Below are 23,845 nucleotides of genomic sequence, written 5' to 3'. Positions count from 1 at the left end.
AATTACATCAGGTTACATTAACTGCAGGTCCCACGTCTTCTTATTAGTGTTCAAAGTCATCCTCAGCTTCCAAGACCAGGGCAAAAATCCAAATACATTCTAAGCTCTGCCATTGAGGGAATCATTTTGAAAAGAGTGGGTTTTCTATTGCCTCCTTTCCATCAAATAGATAGAAAGTTTCAGTTGCCAATTATACTGTTGCCAAGGGTAGGGGGTAGTGGAGGGGAAGAACTGAGGTTTCATTGTATTTCCTTTATAAATATATATCTACACCTACATGTAGACACAGAGGCAGCTAAGTTGGTACAGCAGACCTAGAGTCAGGAAGACCTGAGTTCAAATCAAGCCTCAGAGACTTACTAGCTATGTGACCCTGGTCAAGTCACTTAACCTCTGTCTGCCTCAGTTTCCTCATCTACAATATAAGGATAATAATAGCACCTACCTCCTAGGATTATTGCAAAGATTAAACATATGTAAAGTACTTAGCACAGTGCCTGGCACATAGTAGGAGCTTAATACATGTCTGTTTCCATCTGTCATATATACATATATACTTGTATGTATGCATATGTACATATGTGTGTGTGTGTATATATCTATATATATATGTGTTCATGCATGTATGTATGTATATGGGGAGAGAGAATGATGTATCCCTCTACAAGGGGTACATTTTCAGACCTCTTCTCTTCCCCAGCCCACTGGGAAGTGGGATGTCTAATGGTCCATGTTCAAATTTGCCCATCACCCAAATGGGTGATGTGAAGCCACTTTCTTTCCCAGAAAAATAGGGTGCTTTATTTTTTAGGATTATTGTTAAGGCTTTTGTTTTCATTATAGGAATCATTTTTGAAAGATTTGTTTATGTAATGCTTTGTATCTATAATATTTAACCCCCTAAGTGAAGTACAAAGCCTCAAACTTGGCACCAGGGCTGAATGGTACTATTCTCTGGGGATTGGTTTAAGGACATCATAACAGAAACCCCAACTTCAGGGAATAGTATAGCTGAAATAAAATATTCATTGAAGGTGGAGGAAGGGAATATTTATTAAGCTCCTACTATATGCCAGGCACTTTGCTAAGTGCTTTACACACATTATCTCATTTGATCCTCATAAAAAACCCCGGGAAGGAGATGCTATTATTATCCCCATTTTACTGTTGAGGAAACTGAGGCAGAGACCTTATATGGGGGTAAGTCTGCAGTCACATTGAGTACCATATATTTATTTTTTTAAATGCTAGTACTGTTCGAAACACCTGTAGAACTAGCTCTAGAACCGGATTTGCCTTTTGGACCCGGTTAGTGAGTTGCGTAAGAAACCTGGAGTTATTCCTCAATATACATCTTGTTTTTGATAAAAATGGAATTGTTCTGCTTGATCACTCAATCTTGTTTACCATACTTGGAGACTTCAAGTTGTTTCCAAAAATCAAATCCATCCTGGAAGGATGAAGATTTTCCACTTCAGAATTTCAAAACAAGGTGCGACAAAGCCCAAATTCTTAAATTATTCTGAGCAAGGGTGCTATCAGCAGAAAAAATGTACTATACCAAAGGGAAGACCAAGATGAAATATTGGGTGGGGGACTGGTCCTGGAAAGATCGTCTTACCTCTGACCCATACTGGCTATGTGATCCTAGGCATGGCACAACCTCAGTGCCTCAGGCAACTATCTATAGATGCATCAGTTCTGGTATAACATCCACAATTTCAGTCATGTGCTATATGCTGAAAGCTCATGATACATGTTTCAGGGTCCACCACCTGGTACTATTTGCTTTAACAGGTGGCCCTTTTGATGCTTTAGTAATAAAGTTCTCTTGGATCTAATTTTTTTTACACTAATTTTACTAAATTTCATTGCATAATGGAAAGTACAATAAGAAAGTTTCATTGACGAATTTGTGATTTTCTTATAAGAACAAAATATATAATTAGACATGTATTAAAACCACCTCCACTAGAATATGTGCTTAAGAAGCAAATTTTTCTGCCAGGATTGCAAATCAAGAACTCATGTTGATGGTCAGAAAGTTCATTACTTTTCTGTGTAACAGATAATCCCCTTTAGCAGCCCAAAATTACTTTGTAAGAAAAACATTGCCAAAGTAAGGCTTACAGTTCAAATATAATTAGCCCAGTACTTTTTTTTTTAAATGAGATCACGTAAGTGAATTAGAGATAGAGACTGGACCTGTGGTTTCACTGGTAGAAATAATTTCATCATGAGAAAACTCACTCTATGTAGGTTGACACATTCTCACAGTTTACATAGTCTTAGAGGAAACAACCTAGATTGCTTAGAGGCTAAGTGACTTGTCCAGGGCCATAATGCCAGTATATGTCAGAAGCAGACCTCGTATTCCTGGTTCTTCGGCCAGTTCTCTATCTGCTATGAAGAAATGTTAATTTAAAGTAGCTAAATTATAAGTTTAACCACTTTTTAAAATGTTACTTGTTTTTAGAAGTAACCCTTCTTCATTATTTTTTCCATGACCTTTTATGTGTAGGACTACTGTTCTAAAATTCTTCCTGTTGGGATAGTCCTGTCTGCATTGCATCCTCCGTGGCTAGTAGAGGAACTGGGATTTGGAGGACAGTGAATTCTATCTTAGTTGCAATTAAGTTGGAATTTAGAAACTTTTTATGGCTCCTCTATAAAATAAAGTTAAAACCAAATCTCATAGGATTGTTCTAAGAAATTCAGGATAAAAGTAATTTTCAAGTCTAAAAAGATTAAAAATCTTTCCCACTTATCTCTAGTCCCAATGGTTTGAAACCACCTTACCTGCTAACTTTAATCATCCCTTCACCTTTTCCATTAAACCATTTCCACAGACCACCAGAAGAAGCCTAAAAGTAATACTGAATATTACTCTGTGCTTCTCTGTCACCTCAAAATAACTTCTGAAAGGCATCTGTTGAGTTAGATGATGGCCTTAAATAAGTAGGAACCAATTCTCTGAGCATTATGAGGATACAATATGCTACAATGTTAAACAGTAATAATGTAAATGGTAAAGAATATTAAAGCACAATGCTCATGGTGGAGAATGAAGCTATGGGAAGTGATCTAAAGCACGTATTTTTATAAGGCAGAAACATGACATCTGAATGAGCTATTTTAGTTTAAAGCAATATTAGTAAGTGGCTGAATTACTCAAGTTCAATCTCCCTTAATGGAACATCGCATGAATTCCAGTATTCTATTTGGTCAAACTGATCTTACTGATCAAAGACCTATTGGGACCTGATTTTTACTAGCACTCTGGGATGTGCAGGGTAATTGGCAAGAAAGGCACTGGAAGGAAGAGTGAGATGCAGTTCTTACGCTTACATAAATTCTAAGTAGCCTAGCAAGCAGTAAGAATTATACTCTGTGGGTTCCAAGAGCACAATGCACCAATCATTTCTTTCCCTGCGGATGCCATTCGCCCTTCAGACTGCAGGCCCACTCTTTTCTTTGAAGTAAAATTTAATTATAGCACTCAAGCAAAATTGGATTCAAACTTTCCACCTTTATTCTTCCCACAGTGTACCTTTTAAATGTCATCTACTAAAAGACAAGCCAAAAAAAGAAACCCTTTCTCTCAACTGATAAGCTAGGCATTCGAGAAATAATACAATGTTCGTCTTAATCTATGATTAAGATCTCGTGAAAAAAATGAAGCCTTTTAAATTTCTTCTTGCATACTTCAAGGGCTCTCTGATCTCCCGGAGAGGTCACTACTCTCTTCAAAGATGAAGATCACAACCCCCTCCATGTCTTGTCCACAACCTCCCAGAAATTTTGCAGAGGGGTCTACCCAGCGTGCGGGGCTTCTCCTCCATTTCAGCTGACGTTACACAGAGAAAGGGAGCGAGTGGACTGTCCACTTGTTCTCTGTCACCGCATAAACGGACCCAATTTCTTTTCTGAACGTATGCTCCTCTGATGACATCCCTGACGCTTCTTCTCTAGCACAATTCTTAGCTGTGAATGTGTCCTTACACAAAAAGACAGTGAAACAGAAGAGCGAGCTCTAGATTTGAAGACAGGTGACTCGGGCTTGGATCTTGGCTCTGCCATCTACCACCTGTGTGGTGATGCTCCCCTCTGTGCCTGTGTTATCTGTAAAAAAGGGAGTGGGGAGGGTTGGCGTCTTCTAGTTTTAAATCTCATACGCTATAAAAATATACACATTCGTGAAATGTGTACTTGTTCATATAAAAAATACACAAATACTTCTCTCACTCTCGTAGTCTTGCAAAAGAAATAAGTCATAACTGCTTGTAACACTCTTCATTTAAGTGAGTAAAACGAACCTTCTGATATAAACAGGAAAAACTCCAGGCCCATCACCTGATTTTATTCTTATTTTAAGAGTCAAACTAGTAATAACAATTATACTTTTCAGGGCTGAACGAAAAAGGAATTGATTTTCTAATCTTTAGTCATCATGGGTATACCATACACTGTAAAAGCCCCTTTGTTCAATTTCTTGGTTTCCATTTAATTATTTTTTTATTTTGGGGGTTTTGGCTAGGCAATGGGGTTAAGTGACTTGCCCAGGGTCACACAGCTAGTAAGTGTTATGTGTCTGAAGCCAGATTTGAACTCAGGTCCTCCTGAATCCAGGGCCGGTGCCATATCCACTGTGCCACCTACCTGCCCCTCCATTTAACTCTGTTAAATGCTGAGGAGAGCTTCAGTTCAGTGAATGTCTAGAGATTAAAAAAAAATTCCCAACAATATTGCTCTGAGCATATATAAGCAAGAGCATACATAGCCATGCCGGTAGAAAACCATATTTAACCAACATATCTGGCAACAAAACTTCCACAATAAGCTGCAAATATAAAGTCTTTAGATCAAAGATCTCAGACTGGAAGAAAGTGTCATATATTCTTATAAAGGTCAAATCTTTGGGGTAACTTGTTACAAATGATAAAAAAAAATTAAATAACCCATAGTGTGTTCACAAAACCCAATGGATAAAATGTTCTGTGTAATTTATTTACAAAGAGAAAAATAATTCCCCAAATTCATTTTATAGTATAGTTCTATGGAAATAAATGCATAGTTAGCTATATTTGCTATAAAACATAAGTGAGAAATAAATTGAAATTATTTGCCACAATATATTAATTTGTCATTTATTTTTAAAAACCTCATGTACTATGTGTCATTGTTCTTAAGGATGTAATAAGATATCCAGCATCCATTATTTCTGAGGCATGATAAATTCTGAGCTTAATTTTTAAAAGGTTAAAAAAACATTTTTTCTAATAAAAAGATTTTATTTCTGTTTTTTAAGTTTAAAAAATCCTAGATATGTTCACCATTCCAAGAAAGTTCAGCAAAGGAATAAAAAAAATAAGGAAATTAGTCATCTTCTGAATCACTTTCTTCCTTTGCTGGGAGAGAGCACCTGACTGAGGACATCAATTTATCTTCAATCTGTTTCTTGGGGTTTTCCTCTAGGTCAGTTTTGATTGCTCCAGATTCAGAAAGTTTCCATTCCAGTTCTGTAAGATAAAAGGTGGGGGAACAAATGAATTTATTTTCTTCCTGAAGTGGCTCATTCAAATTTCAAAATTCAAATTCGAAAAATTTCCCACAAGGAAACCACAGCTAGCCTAAGCTGAAAGGCACAGTATTAAAAAAAAAAAATCACAACTACTAATAAGGAAAAAATAATACCAATTCAAATCTATATGAAGATAAGGAGATAAAATAAAATTATTTTTCTCTAGGCTCAATAGTTTCTTGGATTGAACAACTTTTCGGGGAAAGAAAAACAGACAGTAATTCTACACAACAAAAGAATTAGTTTCCTCAATCCTGCTGGCAATCTTTAAATCTAATTCCAGTTAGACAAAAAATTACCAAACTTTATATTCTCTTGATTTCAAGTAATTTATTGAACTTAGCATCAAGGGGGAAATAAACAAAAATTGTCATAAAGATGACCAATTTCCATGATGACCTGCTTGAATCAATACATGTGCCCTGGTTACTAACAAACTCAATTAGAAAAGTGAAGAAATTGGTTGCTGAAGCTACAGCTTTTTTTTTTTCACTCAGATTTATAATTAGATTGAGCTCTACACGTGCTGGTGGGCCCTCCTGAAGCAAAATTAAATGATTTACTTTTCTACTGTAGAAGGAAAAATGCAGGCAGAATGTCTTCCATGTTTCTTGTGTTTCTATACATAAGACCGAAACAAAATAATCTGGATTTGGTTCAGTTAGTCTTTAAAGTGAATTAATATGGTGACGCACTAAAGTATTATTAATAAAATCTGACACTGCATGACGAAACTCATTTTTTGTTTTCTATAGAATGCTTTAGTCAATATCTTCAGTTCTAGGTACACTTAGACAATTATGAAAGCTCAAATCAAATCTCTTAGAATAAAATGTCATACTACACAAATCATCATGTAAAATCTGTGATTCTTTACCCCACTGGTTTTGATGAAAGATTTCATAAAAGGCTGCTACAGCTATTAATTTGTGTATAGCTGAAAGATCTGCACTGGACTCTTTTGGCAGAACAGATGCCTTGCTACATCATACCTATTTTAATTAGAAACAGTATTAAAGGTTACCCATGTCTACAAGATGACTAATTTCCTAAAGAAGTCTTATTCCAGTGAAGAAATCTCACTGGCTAAAATTTAGCAACCCAATTCTACCACATTTGAAATTAAGACCTTAAATACTAACACAATTCCATTCTTCTGCATGCTAAAAACTTAGGAAAACTAAAAAATATATGTGGTTTTCAATCTTTATAGTTCTGGTGCTATTAAATAAATGATACAGTCTGTAAAAAGGCAGCCTGCCAAAGCAGATAGAGAGCTGATTGCAAAGCCAGGAAGTCTGGGTTCAAACCCTGCCTCTGATATATACTGGCTGTGTGACCTGGAGCAAGTCACTTAAACTTTCAATATCCTAGACAACCCTCTAAGACTTTAAGGTGCACAGAACAAGCTAACCTGCAGTAGGGGCAGAGGGAGCTCCTCACCAAGGTATTCTCTGTACCAATGAAATCATAGGTCCAGTCCCTATTTCAGTCATTATATATGCAAAAATATAAATATAATACATTCAGTAAAATTTCATGTATGATTGCTAACATTACAAGTAACATCCGGCAGGATTTTGTCAGGAATAAGAATGCTACAAAAGTGCAGTCCCTGTCCTGTCTCTCCCCACTTCTCTCTCAACACCCATCCCTAGTTCTTCTCTCTTTGGTCTCCCCAAAAAGTGAGTTTATCATCAATGCAGATGACACCCACACCTATATCCAGCCCTAGTCTCTCCTGAGTGCCAGTTGGGAAACTAGCTTCCTACTGGACATTTGAAACTGGTTGTCCTACAGGCATATCAAACTCAACACGTCCAAACCAGACCTCATCTTCCCCCACGCCCTTCCCCAATCCCTTTCTCAACTTCTCTTGTTTCTATTAAAGGAACCAGTATTCTTCTAGTCACTCATCCCACATAGCTTATCAATGGCCAAATCTCATTCTTAATTCCATAAGCTCTTTCATATATATCCCCTTCTTTCCATTCACACAATCACTATCCTAGTGTCAGCCTGAACCATTACAATAGTCTAATCACTCTCCTTGCCTTGATCCTCTTCTCGCTATATCCTATTCTCCAGACAGCATCAAAGTGATTTTTCTAAAGCAAAGGTCTGAACCATGTCATTTCCCTGATCAAGTTAACTCCAGTGCCTTCCTGTTGCCTCTGGGATCAAATACAAGCCCCTCTCTTTTACAATGAAAGCCAGAGCTAAGTGGCAGTTAGGTGGCAAACGAGTTGTGTGACCCTGAGCAAATCATCTAACTTCTGTCTACTTCAGTTTCCTCATTTGTAAAATGGAGCAACTACCTCCCACGGTTGTTATGAAGATCAATCCAAATGAAATAACTTGTGTAATAATACTTTGCAAATCTTAAAGTACTAAAATACTAACTATTATCACTTACCACTTCACAATCTGGCCTCATCCCACCTGTCCAGCCTTATTACACATCATTCTCCTCCATGGACTCTGTGGTCTAACCACACTAGTCTCCTTGCTGTCCATCTCTCATCTCCCATCTCCAGGCCTAGAATGCTCACCCTCACAGTATGCCTCTTAGAATTCCCAGTTTCCTTCAAAGCTCAGATAGCTCAAGACCCTCCCCTACAGGAGGCATTTCCTGGTTCTCCCAAGATTACACTGCATCTCTTTACGTGTTTCAAATACGTATTTATGTGCATGTTATCGTCTCCGATAGAACATAAGCTTCTTGAAGGCAGGAACAGTTTCCTTTTGTCTCTATAGCTAGGCAATTTTCTAAGACCCTAGGTCGCAGATGAGGTTCAACCTGCAATGGTAGATAGTTTCCTCACTCGTAGGTCTAAGCCCTGTAGCTAAAATCGTGCCTAGCTCAGCAGGCCCTTAATAAATTCTTGTTGATTATATCTATCACTAAACATTCTTATGTAAACAAACAAAAAAATCAAGGGTTTGATGGTAGCTGATTTTTTAGCAATGTAACCTTTAAAAAAATAACACCACCACCCAAGGTTAATGACTGATCAAAGACAAATAAAATAAATCAGAAATTAATGGTAAAGTCTTTTTTCTTCTGATCATTGATCAGAAAGATCACTGATCGCTTCTTGCTTCTCAAAAATTTAAGACAAAAGTGAACTGAGCTGCACTACTCTATCATAACTGTCAGACCCACAGCCATGTAGGTTTTACGTGGGATTTCTCTCCTTTCTGATTATAACTACTTACCATCCCTTGTCAGGTTCATGCCACCAAATACTAGAGGACCAATAAACTGGGCCTTGATATCACCCTCAAGATAGACAAATATTGTGGGCAGATTCCTATCGGGATAGTTGGGTATGCAAGTTGTTGAAATAGACTTGATAAATTTCACATCAGGAAACTTTCTTGCAAGTCCACTGAAGTGCTGGTTTATAAGTGTACACAGAGGGATTCTGTAAAATAGAAAATCAACATAAGAAGCCGACAGTTCAATGTGGACAAAACAAATAAAATATTTTCATTCTCCCAACCCAGTAGCTTGAGTTCTATACTGGCTAAGGTCAATTTAAAATTATTTTACTTCTCACAATTCAATTTTTTGCTTCTCGTACCACATATTTTCCAGGAAGTAGATTTAATAGATTAATACAGAAAAGTAAAAAGAAGTTCTTGCAAAAAAAAAAAGTACATACTGAAACACTGAGCAAGCTAGAAAAGCAGAGTTTATACATAAGATCTAATTTTATTTTATGTGATAAATAACATAATTAAGTAACATAATTTTAATGTAAAAGGCACTTATTCCCCTCCTTTTTAAAGGAAACCTGGTAAAACATTCAGAATTATGAATTTATGTGGTGGGTAAGCAAACATTTTCTGCTGTTAATATGATTTCATGGTTACTTTTGGAAGGAAGTCTATTGAACATGGGACCAGGTAGAAGTATAGAAGATGGCAGAAATAGTTGAGAATTACTATGTCAATTATTATACAAAAATTGCAGGCAACCAAGGCATTCACTAGAATGACTAATTAGTTGATTCTTGAATTCTACTGTATCTCTCAGTTTCTCAACATAAGCAAACAAATTAGGAATCAAATTTTTCAATAAAAGAAAAGTTCTAAATTTATCGAGTAGGAGAAAAATTGCCAGGCCATAAATATGATAAATGAAATACATTTTTAAATAAGCACGTAGCTCAAAAAGAACTTCATATTTTTCATAACCTAATGGTTCACAGAATTCACGTGGTTAGTAAAATAAGAGTGAATAGGTTAGCACTAAAATCTCAAGACTATCAACCACAAAAAACATCTTAGCGAAGCTACTGATCAATGAAATCTAAAATGCCTACTCAAAGCCTCAAAAGCAAAGAAGTACTTTTTAAAAAGCATAAGATTGACTTACCCTTGTTTGTAAAGGTGCAAGATTACCCACAAGCCTTTGCCAGCTTTGGTAACTTCTTCAACATAATCTTTCCCTGATATCTCCAAAACTTCTCCAAATTTGTTCTTTAGTTGGGTTGCTTTCCATTCTGCAAGTCTTTGTTGCCTGTAACATAGACGGGGGAAGACAAAAACGTGAAATTCACCATACTCAAATTTAACTTACTCAAATTCATTTATATATGCTCAGTAAAACACAAACAAAACACCCCCAATGATTTAAATAGTACAAGTGCCCACCACTAAAGGTGGCTAGAGTCCACTTAAATAGGGCACAGTGCCCACCAGTCCACTCGATGAGCAGGCATTCCACAGTGCCCAAGCTGGGAGACATGACTCTCTCCAAAGTCAAGACCCTCCAGTGGACCCCAGTGTCCCTCTCTACCTCTCCTAGGGCAGGAGAACAAGAACACCTCATCCAGACATAAATCCAGTCCAGCCCTGCCTCAAGGCCAGCTCAATTAGGCCAGCCCTTCTGCAATTCTTATCTTGAAGATATGATTCCAGATCGCCAACTTCTCTTAGCTACTATACTTCATGGGTAATTTAAGGGATTCTATGTTCTGGGTAATTTTGACTATACAAAATTTTCACCTCAAGGCCACATGTGGTCTCTAGGTCCTCAAGTGTGACCCTTTGACTGAATCCGAACTTCACAGAATAAATACTTAATAAAAGGATTTGTTCTGTGAAGTTCAGATTCAGTCAAAGGGCTTCACTTGAAGACTAAGAGGGCCACATGTAGCCTCAAGGCCACAGGTTCCCCACCCCTGATCTAGGTTCTAAAGTGCCAACTCTAGAACCTAGCATCCATGCAAGATGTAACTCTACTGTATGTTTAACAAAGTAATCTTACATTGGAACTGCTTTTGTACATCAATTTTCATTCATCATGTCAAAGGAGTCTGGTTTTATGTGTCTCACAAAAAGGGAACAAAATGTAGAGTAATTTAATTATAATTCTTTCCAAATGTTATCTCATCCAGCAAATTATTTTCTCAAAGGATATATGCTTCATTACTATACAAAAGACCAAATAGTTCCCATACATCTAACCTGTACATTTCAATAGCATGCTCATCTTCCTCATTAAATTCATCTTCATTTTCTTCTAGTTCTTCCAATGTCATATCTTCATATGTTTTCACTGAAATGAATCACATTAGCAACAGACAAAATTATCTGCAGCAAAGAATGGAAAACCAATGCTACTTTGCAATATACTTTTATTCTCCCCTTCTTCCTCAAAGCAATGCACTCATTCACTTTTATCAACACCTCCCCTGCTCCCCTAAAAAGCCAAAAGTTACATTAAATGATTCATTTTAAACCTGAAAAGACTGAGCAGAGCTGAAATGATTTCTTCCCAAAGGTACTGATGATCCCATCTTACCAAATGCTTGCAGAACATCTCCACCTGGATGTTCCACAGGCATCGTGAATGTCTAAAAACAGAAATCATATCCCACTCCACTTCCCTGACCCAAATTTTCCATTTCTGTTGAGGGTGCCAATCACTCAGGCTCACAACCTTAAAGGTATCTTCCTTTGACTCTTCCTTCTCTCTCAACCTCCATAACCAATCAGTTCCCTCTATCACATCTCTTGCATCTATCCATGCCCTTTCTGCCCTTACGCAGCTTCCATTAGAGTTCAGATCAAGACCTAGTTACATTTGGCCTGGACTACTGCAAAAGCTTTCTACCTGGTCTCCATGTCTCAGTTTCTCCCTTCTATGTTCTCCACCTAGCTGCCAAATTGATATTCCTAAAACACAGAACTGACCACGCCATTCCCCACCCCAAGAATCTTCAATGGCTTCCTGCCTAAATAATCTGTGGTTTTTACACTGTTGTCATTTAGAGACATATACCTCATCGCCCACCCACACCCATCATTATCAAATGAGCCTTCCCTTCTCACAAAGAAAACAGTTCAGCAAAACCAATTTTTGTGACCCTATCAGACAGGATAAGTCACATTCCACATCTATTCATCCACCCACCTCTCCACAGAAAGGAAGGAAATACTTTTTCATCTTTTCTCTGGGGCCATGATAGGTAGTTATGATTGTTCACCATCAAACTCTTTAATGGCTCCCTATAGCTTCTAGAATAAAAACCAAATCCTTAGTCTGACATTTAAACCACTCCATTCATCCGCTCTTCTGATCATATTTCATCTTACTACCCTACCACTCACATACTCTGTCCAGGTCAAACTGGTCTGCTAGATATTCCTCATACATGAATTCTATCTGATCTTCTGCTTCTATGCCTTTGAATAAGCCCCCCACATCAGGAATGCATTCCTTCTTCAATTATATGTGATACAATCCCTAGCTTCCATCAAACACAGCTCAGGTTCCTTCTCTGACACCAGGACCTCCCTGATCCCTCCAGTTATGAAAACAGTCTTCCTCCTGAAATTACTTTATATTTACTTGTGTAGATGTTTGCTTTTCAATCCCCAGTGCCTTACCCTGTGCCTTGAACATAAGAGACACTCTATAAATGTTTGGTGAATTAGACTTAATAAAGGAAGACATTAATAAGGAGTGCCCAGAATGAAATTTAATCTTCCTGATTCAATTTTTTAAAAATCTAGGAATAAGGGGTCTCAAATTTAAAAGTTACAGATCTATAAGTAAACTAAGAAATCATCTGGTGATTTACACAAGAACGGGCAACCAATTTTTAAAAATACAGTTATCTTAAAAGAGAAAGCATGAATGGTCAGAGGGTTGGACTTGGGTTACATTCTTGACTGTGACACTAGCTTTGTGACTCTATTCATGTCACTTATCTTTCTGGGCTTTAACCGACTGATCAATCAATCAAATGGCTGATAAATATAACAAGCAAATGCATTAGAAGTTCTTCCACCAAAAAATGCCAATAAGAAACTAACCAAAAGCAAACAGACTTAAGATTAACTGTTTTGTTTTTTTTAAATCACCATCTAAAATCATAAGCTCCATCCACATGTTCATCTACATAAGAAGCCAGAGAATCAAAGATGTAAGGGAGAAAGGCTGTGTGTAAAGGCACCACTGATGGAATGCCAAAGTGGTCCAACCATTCTGGAAAGCAATTTGAAACTGTGCTCAGAAAGTCACTAAGTGGTACTCTCTTAGGCTCAGCACTATTTCTACAATAATAGCTAGCATTTATATGGCTCACTAAGATTTGCAAAGAACTTTACAAACATTATCTAATTTTATCCTAATAATAACCCTGGGAAGCAGGTGATACTATCTGTATTTTATAAATGAGGAAATTGAGGCAGGCAGAAGTTAAATGACTTGCCTGGGATCACACAGCTAGTTAATGTCTGACGCTGTACTTGAACACAGGTCTTCCTGACCCCAAGGCAGCATTCTATCCACTGCTCTTTTCACCTGGCTACCTAACACTACCAGGCCTATCGCCAAAAGAGGACCTTTTGTTACAGCAAAAACTGGAAACAAAATGGGTACCCGCAACTGGGAAATGGCTTATAAATCATACTATATTAATATAATGGAATATTACTAAACCATAAGTAATGACAAAAGGGATGGAGTCAGAGAAACCAGGGGAGACTTGTGTGAAATGATAAAGAGAGAAATGAGCAGAATCAGGAGAATAAAGTATACAACAATTATAACATTGTAAAGGAAAACAACTTTGAAAAACCCAAGAATTCTGATCAATGATCAATCACGATTCCAGAGGAGCAATGATACCCACCTCCTGAAAGAACAGTAATGGACTAAAGATGCAGAATGAGACACACACATCTGGATATGGCCAAAAATTGATTTGTTTTCTTGACTGTGGCTTATTTGTATGAGGGAGAGTTTTTGCTGTTGTTTTCTAATTGGAACCACTGGGTTAGTGATAGTGAGAGGTCAACATATAAAATAAAATACAGAAGAATGCCATTGATATTTTTTTAAATGTACAGAAGAAACAGAAGTTCAGAAGGAGACAGGCAAGCAGGACAATTTACAAGAATTTATTATAGACTTTAAAAATACACAAGTCATCCATAATAAGAATCCACGGTTCCATGTAGAATCTTTTTTCTGTCTTTCTTGGTATACAGAAATGTTTTCAAGTTCATAATAATATTTTTTTTTAATGTAAGGAATACTAGAGATCATTTGATACAACCAATTCCCATCCTTACAAGTTTACCAATGAGCAAACCAAGACCCAGAGAGGTCAATATGAACTATTTATGGCCATATAGCCGGTGTGAAGGCAGAATCAGCACTAGAACCAAAGCCTCATGACTATTAAGACTCTTTCTACCATAACAAGTGCTTGAATTAAAAAAAAAAATTTAAGTCCACCAACCTAGATAAAGAATAGTCAAGGAAATGAATTGACCTCACCTATTGATTGCTGAAGGATGTGCTTTTCTTCTTCTTCCCTCTTCTTTTCCAGATCCTTCAAACTTTCCTTTGGGGGCAATATACCCTTCTTTCGTAGGATGTCATTCCACTCAGTGTCTGCACTGGGGTCCTAAAACAGTAAGATCAAGGATGACTTTAGGGACATCAAATTCAACAAGTGCCCAGTGTGGTGATTCTCAAAGTAGGGAGCAGGAGGCAGAAATGGCTTACAGTAGTGGATGGTAGACTGACACCTGATTCGTCTTGGTTAAGCCTTAATTCTATTCCCCACATTCCTGGGCAAGTCTGTAATGCTTCTCAGTGCTTCTGCTCCCAATCCTTCTCTTCTTGTCTTACTATTACTCTCTCTTCCCACCTCCTAATATCTCCTAACATTTACTCGGTAAATGGTAAATGGTAGATAATCATGGTTGAAACAGTGTGGTCTAGCCTGGTGGGACTGTAGAAGAATCACTTCATGATTCTCTAACTCAAATCTGGTCTTCAGTTTAAGATTAAAGAATGAAAGTTTTAATTCAAGTGTATATACAGATTATGTGCAAAACATGGAGGCCTGGAAATGAGAGTAAAGATGTACCAGCAGTTGGAAAATTTAGGTTTTAAAGAAATCCTCAATTCTGAGAAGCAAACAGGAGTGACTGTCTCTGGAAGAGGGTCTCATGTCAAGGTATGTCAAAGAGGCTGTAGGACAGGTACTGATTACAATCTAATTTCATGCTCTTTGTAAGAATGCTTATTAGGGTGTATGTAAAATAGTCTCAATTTATAAGGCACATTTTAATAGTTTTGAATTTTTGTTAGAAATTTAGCTAGAAATGTCCCTGGAAGTCTATGTAATTTTTAAAAATTATTTTTAACATTAACTTGATAAATATTCTGAACTTCTCTCTGCTCCCCTTGTGCATTTTTTAAATGTTTCATTTATTTTTTTTCCCTTTTCTTTCTTTTTTTGGGGGGCATCAGGAATTTTAAGTACTCATTAAATACCTCTTTTCCCATAAAAACAAATCTCCAAACCCCAAGTTAGTACTCAAAAATTTAGACAGATGCCCACAGTGGTCTCAAGATAGAAAAAGTCTGAGGTGATCAGCAAAGGGCTATTCACATTTATTTAATCAAATTTACATTTGTTTATTTAATCAATTGACCAGCATTTGTTAAGTATAAACTATGTGCTAAGCACTGTTAGGTGCTAGGGGTAAGGATACAAAGATAGAAAAAGAACTTTTGTTCTTTTTCTTTCAAAGATCCTACAAGCTACTGTGAATATAAAAACATGATGGAACATGTGAATAAATGAGTATATACAAAATAAAAACTAAGTAATTCCTTAAGGGGAAGGCATTCGGAGGTCACTGGGGGAGGTGGGGAACACTCTAAAAAAAGATGGCACTTGAGCTTTGAAGGAAAGCAGGAATTCTAAGCAGCTGAGGTGAATGAGGAACACATTCCAGTCTTGCGCCAAGAAAAGGCACAGAGACAACTGATATAAGGCCACTTCAGCTGGACCACAGAGTATATTAAAAGGAACTATGTATACAAGACTACAAAAGTAAGTTGGAAGGGCTTTAAATGCCAAGTTTGTGAAGGACTACAAATGCCAAACGGAAATTTATTTCTGACCCTAACAAGGAGGTAACAATTTATTGTATAGGGGAATGACATGTTCAGATCTGTGCTTCAGGAATATCACTTGGGCACCTGGCAGCTAGGCGGCACAGCGGACAGAGCACTGGGCTTGGAGTCAGAAGACTCATCTTCATGAGCTCAAATCCCACCTCAGACATCTATTAGCTATGTGACCCTGGCAAGTCACTTATCCCTTGTTTGCCTCATCTGTAAAATAAGCTAGAGAAAGAAATGGTGAACCACTCCAGTATCTCTGACGAGAAAACCTCAAACACAGTCATGAAAATGACTGAACACCAACAGACCTGAGCCCCCTGAATCCTAGCTCAAGATTACCAACTGCTTGCTGGACATCTCCACCTTGGGATGCCCCACAGAGAATTCAAACTAGAAAAGCAGCTCACTCCCTACCACTCTCCCAACTATACACTCATCCTCCAAACTTCTCCACTTCTGTTAAGGGTACCACCTTACTTCCAAAGCCCAGGTTCACAATCTTGGAGGCATCCTTGACTTTTCTCTCTTCCTCAAGTTTCCTTCTTATTTCACACATACATGTCTTTCTCTTCACTCACACAGCATCTACCCTAGTTCAGTACATCATCACATCTGGCCCAAACTATAGCTTCCTAACTGGTCTGTCTGCTTCCACTCTACCTTCCCTCCGAGTTATCTCCCACAGGGAATTAAATTTATATTTCTAAAACAGAACCAATTATGATACCCCATGCCCTACACACTCAAAAAAAACCCTAGGGCTACTGAGATAAAATACAAACTCCTCAACCTGACATTTAAAGCGCTCTACAATCAAATTTCCACCTACTTCTTTCCACTCTCACATCCTTTCCATTTCAGTCAAAATGTCCTGCTAGCTGTTGCCATGCCCATCTCTGGACCACATGAATACAACGGCCATATGGAATGCACTCCCCCTTCACGTCATCTTTCAGAATCTCGACTCCTTGGAAGCACAGCTCAGGAGCCATTTCTGACAAGAGGCCTTTCATGATGGCCCCAGTTATTGGCACTCTTCCCCTCTTACTACTTTGTATTTGTTTGAGTAATATCCTTAAGAATAGACGTTGTTTGACTTTTTTTTTCTATCTACAATCTTAGCACAGTGGGACATAGAGCACTCTTAAATGCCTATTGATTAAACATACATTATGTATCCCCTTCAGTTCCTAGAACAGTAACATTTGTATAGTTAAGTGTTTAACAAATGTGATCCTCCAACAACAAACCCAGAGATCCATCAAGGTCTGAGCATGCTGACTGTTTCTCAAGTTTGAATTAAACTTTGAAACAAGAAAAATTCGGCCTCATATACTAACTTCAGTTAATAAACTGCAAGAAAAATTGGATCCTGTGGAACGACCCCAAGATTTGGGGTTAGAAGACCCAGGTTCAAAACCTATTTCTGTCATTTTTCTCTGTAACCTTGCGCCAAATCACTTAAACTCTGTAAGTATCATTTTGGTCCTCTGTAAAAAGATGATGGATTAGATGCCCTCTACAGAAATCCCTTCTCGCTCTAAGTATGTAAGACAGGGATGTGTGATTTCATGAATATTAGTAATTCCCAGAGGAGTAAACTCCTTCTACCCTGGACATTAGTATATTTTTTGAATTTTTTTTTCAAATTTGGCCAGCTTACCAGCTGAGTGACCCTGGGCAAGTCACTTAACCCCAACTGTCTCACCAAAAATGGGAAAAAAAAAAAGAGTTGCCAGGAGGCATACTGAGAAGTCACATCTGTCAGTGTCAGAGATGGGACTTGAACTCAAGTCTTTCTGGCTCTGAGAATAGCTCTCTGTGCATGCTACCCTCTCATGATTCAAAATGATCCAATATAATTAATATAGTTTTGTTTTATTTTTTTCCCAAATAGACAATAATCTCTGAGATAACTAGACCAGCAGCTAGGTGGTGCAGAGTTGGCCTCAGCTACCAGTAGTAAGACACTGAGCGAGTCACTTAACCATTGCCAGCCTCATTTTCCTTATCTGTAAAATGGAGATAATAACAGAACCTACCTCCCAGGGATGCTGTAAGGATATATAAAGTGCTTTGAAAACCTTAGGGTTTCTTTCAAAGTGTAGCTCAGGGTTTATTTCTTCCAGAGGCCTTTCCTGATGGCCCCAGTTACTGCCTTTCTCCCTTATTATTTTGTATTTACTTGTTTGATAATTTCCATAAGAACAGAGGTTGTTTGCAAAGGTTTGCAAAGCTACCTTCAAGCTTTGAAAGTATTTTAAATGCTAGCTGCTATTATTATTATTACTATTATTATCATAAATTGCTCTTTATTGTTTCCAAGTTTCAATTTGCTTGTAGTCAACAGCATTACAGTTTCTCCAAATGGGGCACAGATAATAAAATTTATGACATTTAAAGCAAGGGGTTTAGGGTAGGGGTGGGGAACCTGAGGCCTCTAGCCCACATGTGGCCTTCCAGGTCCTTGGGTGCCGCCTTTTGACTGAGTCCAAGTTTTGCAGAACAAATCATTTTATTAAAAGGATCTGTTCTGTGAAGCTTGGATTCAGTCAATTAAGTCCACACTTGAGGACTTAGAGGGCCACATGTGGCTTCAAAGCTGCAGGTTCCCCACCCCTGGTTTCAGGGCAAAAGTTTTCCAACCCAAATGACCATCTGGTTCTATGATGTCAATCCTCTAAGTGAGAAAATTACCTCGACTAATTCTGGTCACAGCAACTTCTCCACGAATTAAAAGTTTCAGATAATGGTTTTTTCACTTTTTGTGTCATGGACCCTTTAAACAGCACGGTGTACCTTCTCAGAATAATATTTTAAAATACAGTAAGTTATAGGAATACAAATGAAATCAATTCTTTTGAAATAAAATGTTAAATAAAGTACAGGATTTCAAATACTGAAATGGTCATCCAAATTTTTTTTTTTACTTCTTAGACCCCAAGTGGAGAAGCAGTCTTAGAAGTAAATGACTTGCCCAGGACCACATGCTCACAGAAAGGATTCGAACCCAGATTTTTAAAAAAATATCATTGCTTTCCTGATCCCAAATGAGTAACAGCTAGCGCACTTCTGCAATGCTTTAAAGCTTAGTTTTACAATTATCCCCATCTTAGTTTTACATGTAATTGAGGAAAAAAAATTAAATCTAAAAAAAAATCCCCATTTTACAGATGGAGAACCTGAGGCAGCGGTCAAGCGACTTACCCAGGGTCACCATGTAATAAGGATTTGAACTCGCATATTCCTGACTCTGGGTCTAGCTGTCTACGCAATGCACCACCTAGCCACCTGTAGGAAGCCGCAAATACTAATAATGACAATAACAATGTTAAAACCAGAGTTGCCGCTGCTGTAGGCTTTATAAGAGCACTAGCAGAAGCAGCAGCAGTATCAGACTCCCCCACTGCGCATGCGCCACGCCCCGCAGCGGTCTCGAGGCCGCCCCCACAGCCGCGTGCCCCGCAGGCCATCCGGGTCAAACCTCCGCCCCGGGACAGCCTGGGGTCGCTTCTCTTCTTGCTTCTCTTCCTCCCTCCCTCCCCTCACCTGCATCTTGTCGCCAAAGCCCTCAGTTAGGCCAGTAGACTGCTCCTCAAACCCAGTTTGCCTTCAGCCCTCAGTTGTGACCGCGCAGGCGCAAGGCCAGCCCAGCCCAACCCATCCTATCCCGGGGCTACCACCACGCCCCCAGCAGCTGCGCTCCCTACACCAGCCAGCCAAGATCAAGACAGCCTCGGTTTGCCCCATAAAGGAAGCTTCTAGTGAGCATGCGCACAGCCCGCCGGCGAGGGTTTTGGTTTTTTTGTTTTAGGTCATACGCAGAACACCCGGTAAGGCAGCGTCAGTATCTGGGCCTTGCGCAGAATTGCGGGAGGGCGTGATTTCGTATTTAGGTCATGCGCACAACGCCCCGGCTCCTGCTTAGACTCGGGAGTTGTGGTCTTGTGTTTCCAGCTGTTGCCCCGCCCACAACCTTCGGGATTTCCTTATAAGGGCTGAAGCGCCCCACGGAAGGCCCTGGGGGTCACCTGAGTAGGCGGGGAGTCACCAATGCTCTTTTCCCTCCTCACCTATCTAGTTGTGTATGGTATCTGGGGAGGGAGGAAAACAAGTCCAATTCTTAGTGGATTTAAGTATAATAGTCAGGATCCCTAAGAATCGCACCATTACTTTGAAGCTCCAGCAGGGGGCACTGTGTATGCGTTTTTCTCCACTAGATTGTAAACTCCTTGAGGGCAGCGACGCTGTCATTCAAACTTTTGTATCTGCCCTAGTTTTCAGCTCAGTGCTCTGCACCCAGTAGGGTGCTCAATAGGTCTTTGTTAAATGAATGAAACAAAGGACCCCGGTGGGAAAAGCACTGGATTTGGAGTTAGGAGATAACGCATTCAAATACAGACCTTTTACTTATGTCTAGTCCTTTCCTTTCTTTACGCTTGCGGTATCCCCGTGTGTAAAAGGAAGGAGTTGTCCAAAATTATTTCTAGGATCTTTGCTAGCTTTAAATCCTCTGAGTGCGCTAGGTACTCAAAGGCTCCTGCATTTATTAAAGTGCTGCTAATTGCTATGGATGCAAAGATGAAAATGACAGTCTACCCTCAGTCTTTAACTTTCCGGTTGCTAGGTATGCACTTGCAGATAAGAATTATGCAAGGTCGTTTGTAATGGGGTATGCACTTGGGTGATTCAGAGAAGCCCTACCCTAATTTTTCAATAAAATCGCGGGGAAATTAGAGGGAAAGGTGGCCATTTGATACTGGTAAAGAATAAAGTACAAATAGAAAGATAATACTATTACCCACTTTCTATGATTTGGTAGGGTCAGTAGTTATCATAGTGTTTCATTTATAGAGTGTTTTATGGTTTGTAAAGCTAGGTGCTATTATTATTCCCCATTTCACCGGAGAAATTGAGACTGAAAGTTTAAGTCAGTTTAAGCCCTTGATCAGGGCCACACAATGAGTATCTGAAACAGCCTTTGAAGGCAAGTACTTCTGACTCCAGCACTCTATCCACTGCACCAACCCAGCTGCCCAACATTTTGAGGGCTTTTTCCATTCTCTCTCGTGGAGATCTTTTTTGTGACTAGCTGGTTTAGTGGGAAAACCAAAACAAAACAAAATCAAGGGGAAGGCCTCAGTACTTTCAGTAGAGATAAAAGATAAAAAGGAAATTGTTTCTGCCTTTAAATAACTGGCATTTTACTGGAGGAGGGGGGATATACAATATTCAAAGTATATTCACATCCAAGGATCTGTGATGCCATCAATTTAACAATATAGTTTGCAGCCCACCTGTGACTGCCATCTAGTTCATCTCTTGTCCTCTTCTCCACAAGGGGCCACCCCTAGGAAGAGTTCTTCCTTAATTTCTCCTAACATCTCTAACATACAACTGGAACACTTTTTATATATAATATTTTCCCCAAATTACATGTGAAAACAATTTTAACATTTATTTTGAGTTCCAAATTCTCTCTCCCTCCCTCCCCTCCCTCATCCTTGAATTGGTAAGCAATCTGATACAGGTTATACATGTGCTATTATGTAAAACATTAATTGGAGTGCTCTTGTTATCTATCTGTCATCCTTCACAATGTAATCAGCCCATTTTCTCTTCCTATTGATGGGGTACTTGTGTTTGGGTGATTGTGCTTGTACTTGGACCCCAGTTTCTCCCTAGTCTCAGAAACACTGTCTCTGACAATTTCTCCCCAGCCCAAGGACACTGTGCCTAGCAATGACTCATGAGTGGGCCCCAGCAAGACCCTTATCTCCCTCCCTGGTGCAGCTACACAAAGCTGGGTGAGAGAGTGCTGGGCTGCTCAGGCCCCAGCCCTAAGATCATGTCTCTGGAAGCTTCCCAATTCTTTAGTAAGCTCCTGTCTTATGAGAAAACTTTCCCTTGTTGCAGAGCATTCTCTAATCAGGACAGAGAGAGAGGGGTGTCTTGTCTGGCCCAAGGAGTTTTGTACCTGGCTGGCCAAAGGATTCTTCCTCCCTGCCAGATTCCCAAGATCCATGCCTCTGACATCTCCCTTCCTGTCTGGTATACTCCCTACAACTTTCCTATCCATAGCTCCCAAACACACCTGGACCTTTAGATTACCTAATCAGTATCCCTGGCATTCCTTTCTCATGCTCTTTTCCATATAAACCCTAGCTGCATCCTTAGTTTCTCACAGATTCCTTAAGAATCCTTGCCCTCTGAGAAGTGTAACAATAAACTTTTTGCCAACTTGACTTAAAGAATGCTTGAGTCTGTGAATTCATTCTAGATGACCCCATCCTGTAACTCCAGTCTTTGAGGGGTCTCAACCTATCATACCGCAACACTATCATATAATTCCTCACAAACAAGGTTCTTTATGGCTGCTTATTCACAATCACCATATACCTTTCCATTGCCCTCTGTATAATGCTCGTCTTTTGTTCTTTAGGGATTATTATGTCCCATGTTTACCGCCATACAGCAGCACTAGTAGAATGTTAGTATTAAAAAGATGGCCTTTGCTATCATGGAAATCTTGGAGTAATTAAAGGAGTTTTGCAATGTCTTGAAGGCAGTCCAACATGATCTCCCCCTGTTCAATTCTGGGTCGGACTCAGTGTAAATTTGTGCTCTTTGTCCTAAATGGACATATGATGAACAGACTCTTTAAGTGTCCATCCAAATGTATGTTATCAACCAGTCAACAAGTATCTAAGAGTCTATAATGTGCCAGACAATGTGCTAACAGCTAGAGATAGAAAGAGAGTGAAAAAATAATCCCTGGTCTCAAGGAGCTTACACTCTAGTTGGGGAGACAACATAACAGACAACCCTATACAGTTAAGAGCTATGCAGAGTGTATACAGAAAATTTCAGCTTATAAATCAGTAAAACAATAGGCTAAAACAAACAGCCTCAGTTTAAAAGCGCTTAGTTATTAAACAGCCCTATATACAATTTACATCCTAAAATTTATAATGGAAACCATTGATTTCAAAACCATTAGTGTTAAACACGGCTATAGTTGAAATGAATGCAGCTTACCTTACCTTCAGTATCAGATTTCCTGATCTTCCAGACAGATTAAAAAAAAATACTATTTCTAAGAAGTAAAATAAGTATTTAAAGTCATTTTGACTATTATAAATACCCAAATTAACTACAAAGGACATGTGAAGGAAGACACTGCATCTAGAGAAAGAGATAGATAGATAGATAGATAGATAGATAGATAGATAGATAGATAGATAGATAGATAGATAGATGTATAGAAGGTATAGAATGATTATATGTATGTGTGTATATATGTGTATACATATGTATGTGTACACATGTGTGTACTTATATGCATTTATATGTGTGTGTGTGTATACATATATATGTGTATATATGTACACATATATTTGTGTCTAATGGTAGCCATCTCTAGGGCAGGAATAGAGGGAAGAAAGAAAGAAAATTTCATGATAACTTTATTATATATTTAAAAAGAAGAGCAAGTTGTACATAATAGATTTGTAGTTATGTAGGCAATAATCTTTTATTATACTATGTTATGGAAATATGTTTTATTCCACAAATTAAAAATAAATTAAAAATTATTTTTAAAGTATTTAGCACCATGGCCCAGGAAAGAACAGAGGTAAAATTTGAACCATACTGTCCATGAGATTTTCTTGGTAAAGATACTGGACTGGTTTGCCATTTTCTTCTCCAGTAGATTAAGGCTAACAGAGGTTGAGTGACATGCCCAGGGTCACACAGCTAGTGAGTATCTGAGCTGGATTTGAACTTGGGTCTTCTTGACTCTAGGCCTAGTG

General features: G+C 38.5%; 1 protein-coding gene across 1 annotated transcript; it reads right to left on the bottom strand.

The window, feature by feature from the left end:
* Positions 1-5,131: 5,131 nt before the first annotated feature.
* Positions 5,132-19,789, bottom strand: PDCL3 (phosducin like 3). Its single transcript, XM_020992935.2, has 6 exons — positions 19,581-19,789; positions 14,385-14,514; positions 11,060-11,150; positions 9,966-10,109; positions 8,801-9,009; positions 5,132-5,519 (listed from the first exon to the last, which is right to left on the bottom strand). Exons 1-6 carry the CDS (start codon positions 19,584-19,586, stop codon positions 5,377-5,379), a joined length of 723 nt encoding a protein of 240 aa, XP_020848594.1. The 5' UTR covers positions 19,587-19,789; the 3' UTR covers positions 5,132-5,376.
* Positions 19,790-23,845: the final 4,056 nt, after the last annotated feature.

This window comes from Phascolarctos cinereus, unplaced genomic scaffold (genome assembly GCF_003287225.1).
Source record: "Phascolarctos cinereus isolate Bilbo 61053 unplaced genomic scaffold, phaCin_HiC Scaffold_726;HRSCAF=1367, whole genome shotgun sequence".
Lineage (NCBI taxonomy): Eukaryota > Metazoa > Chordata > Mammalia > Diprotodontia > Phascolarctidae > Phascolarctos > Phascolarctos cinereus.
This window is presented reverse-complemented; position numbering and strand designations above follow the sequence as displayed.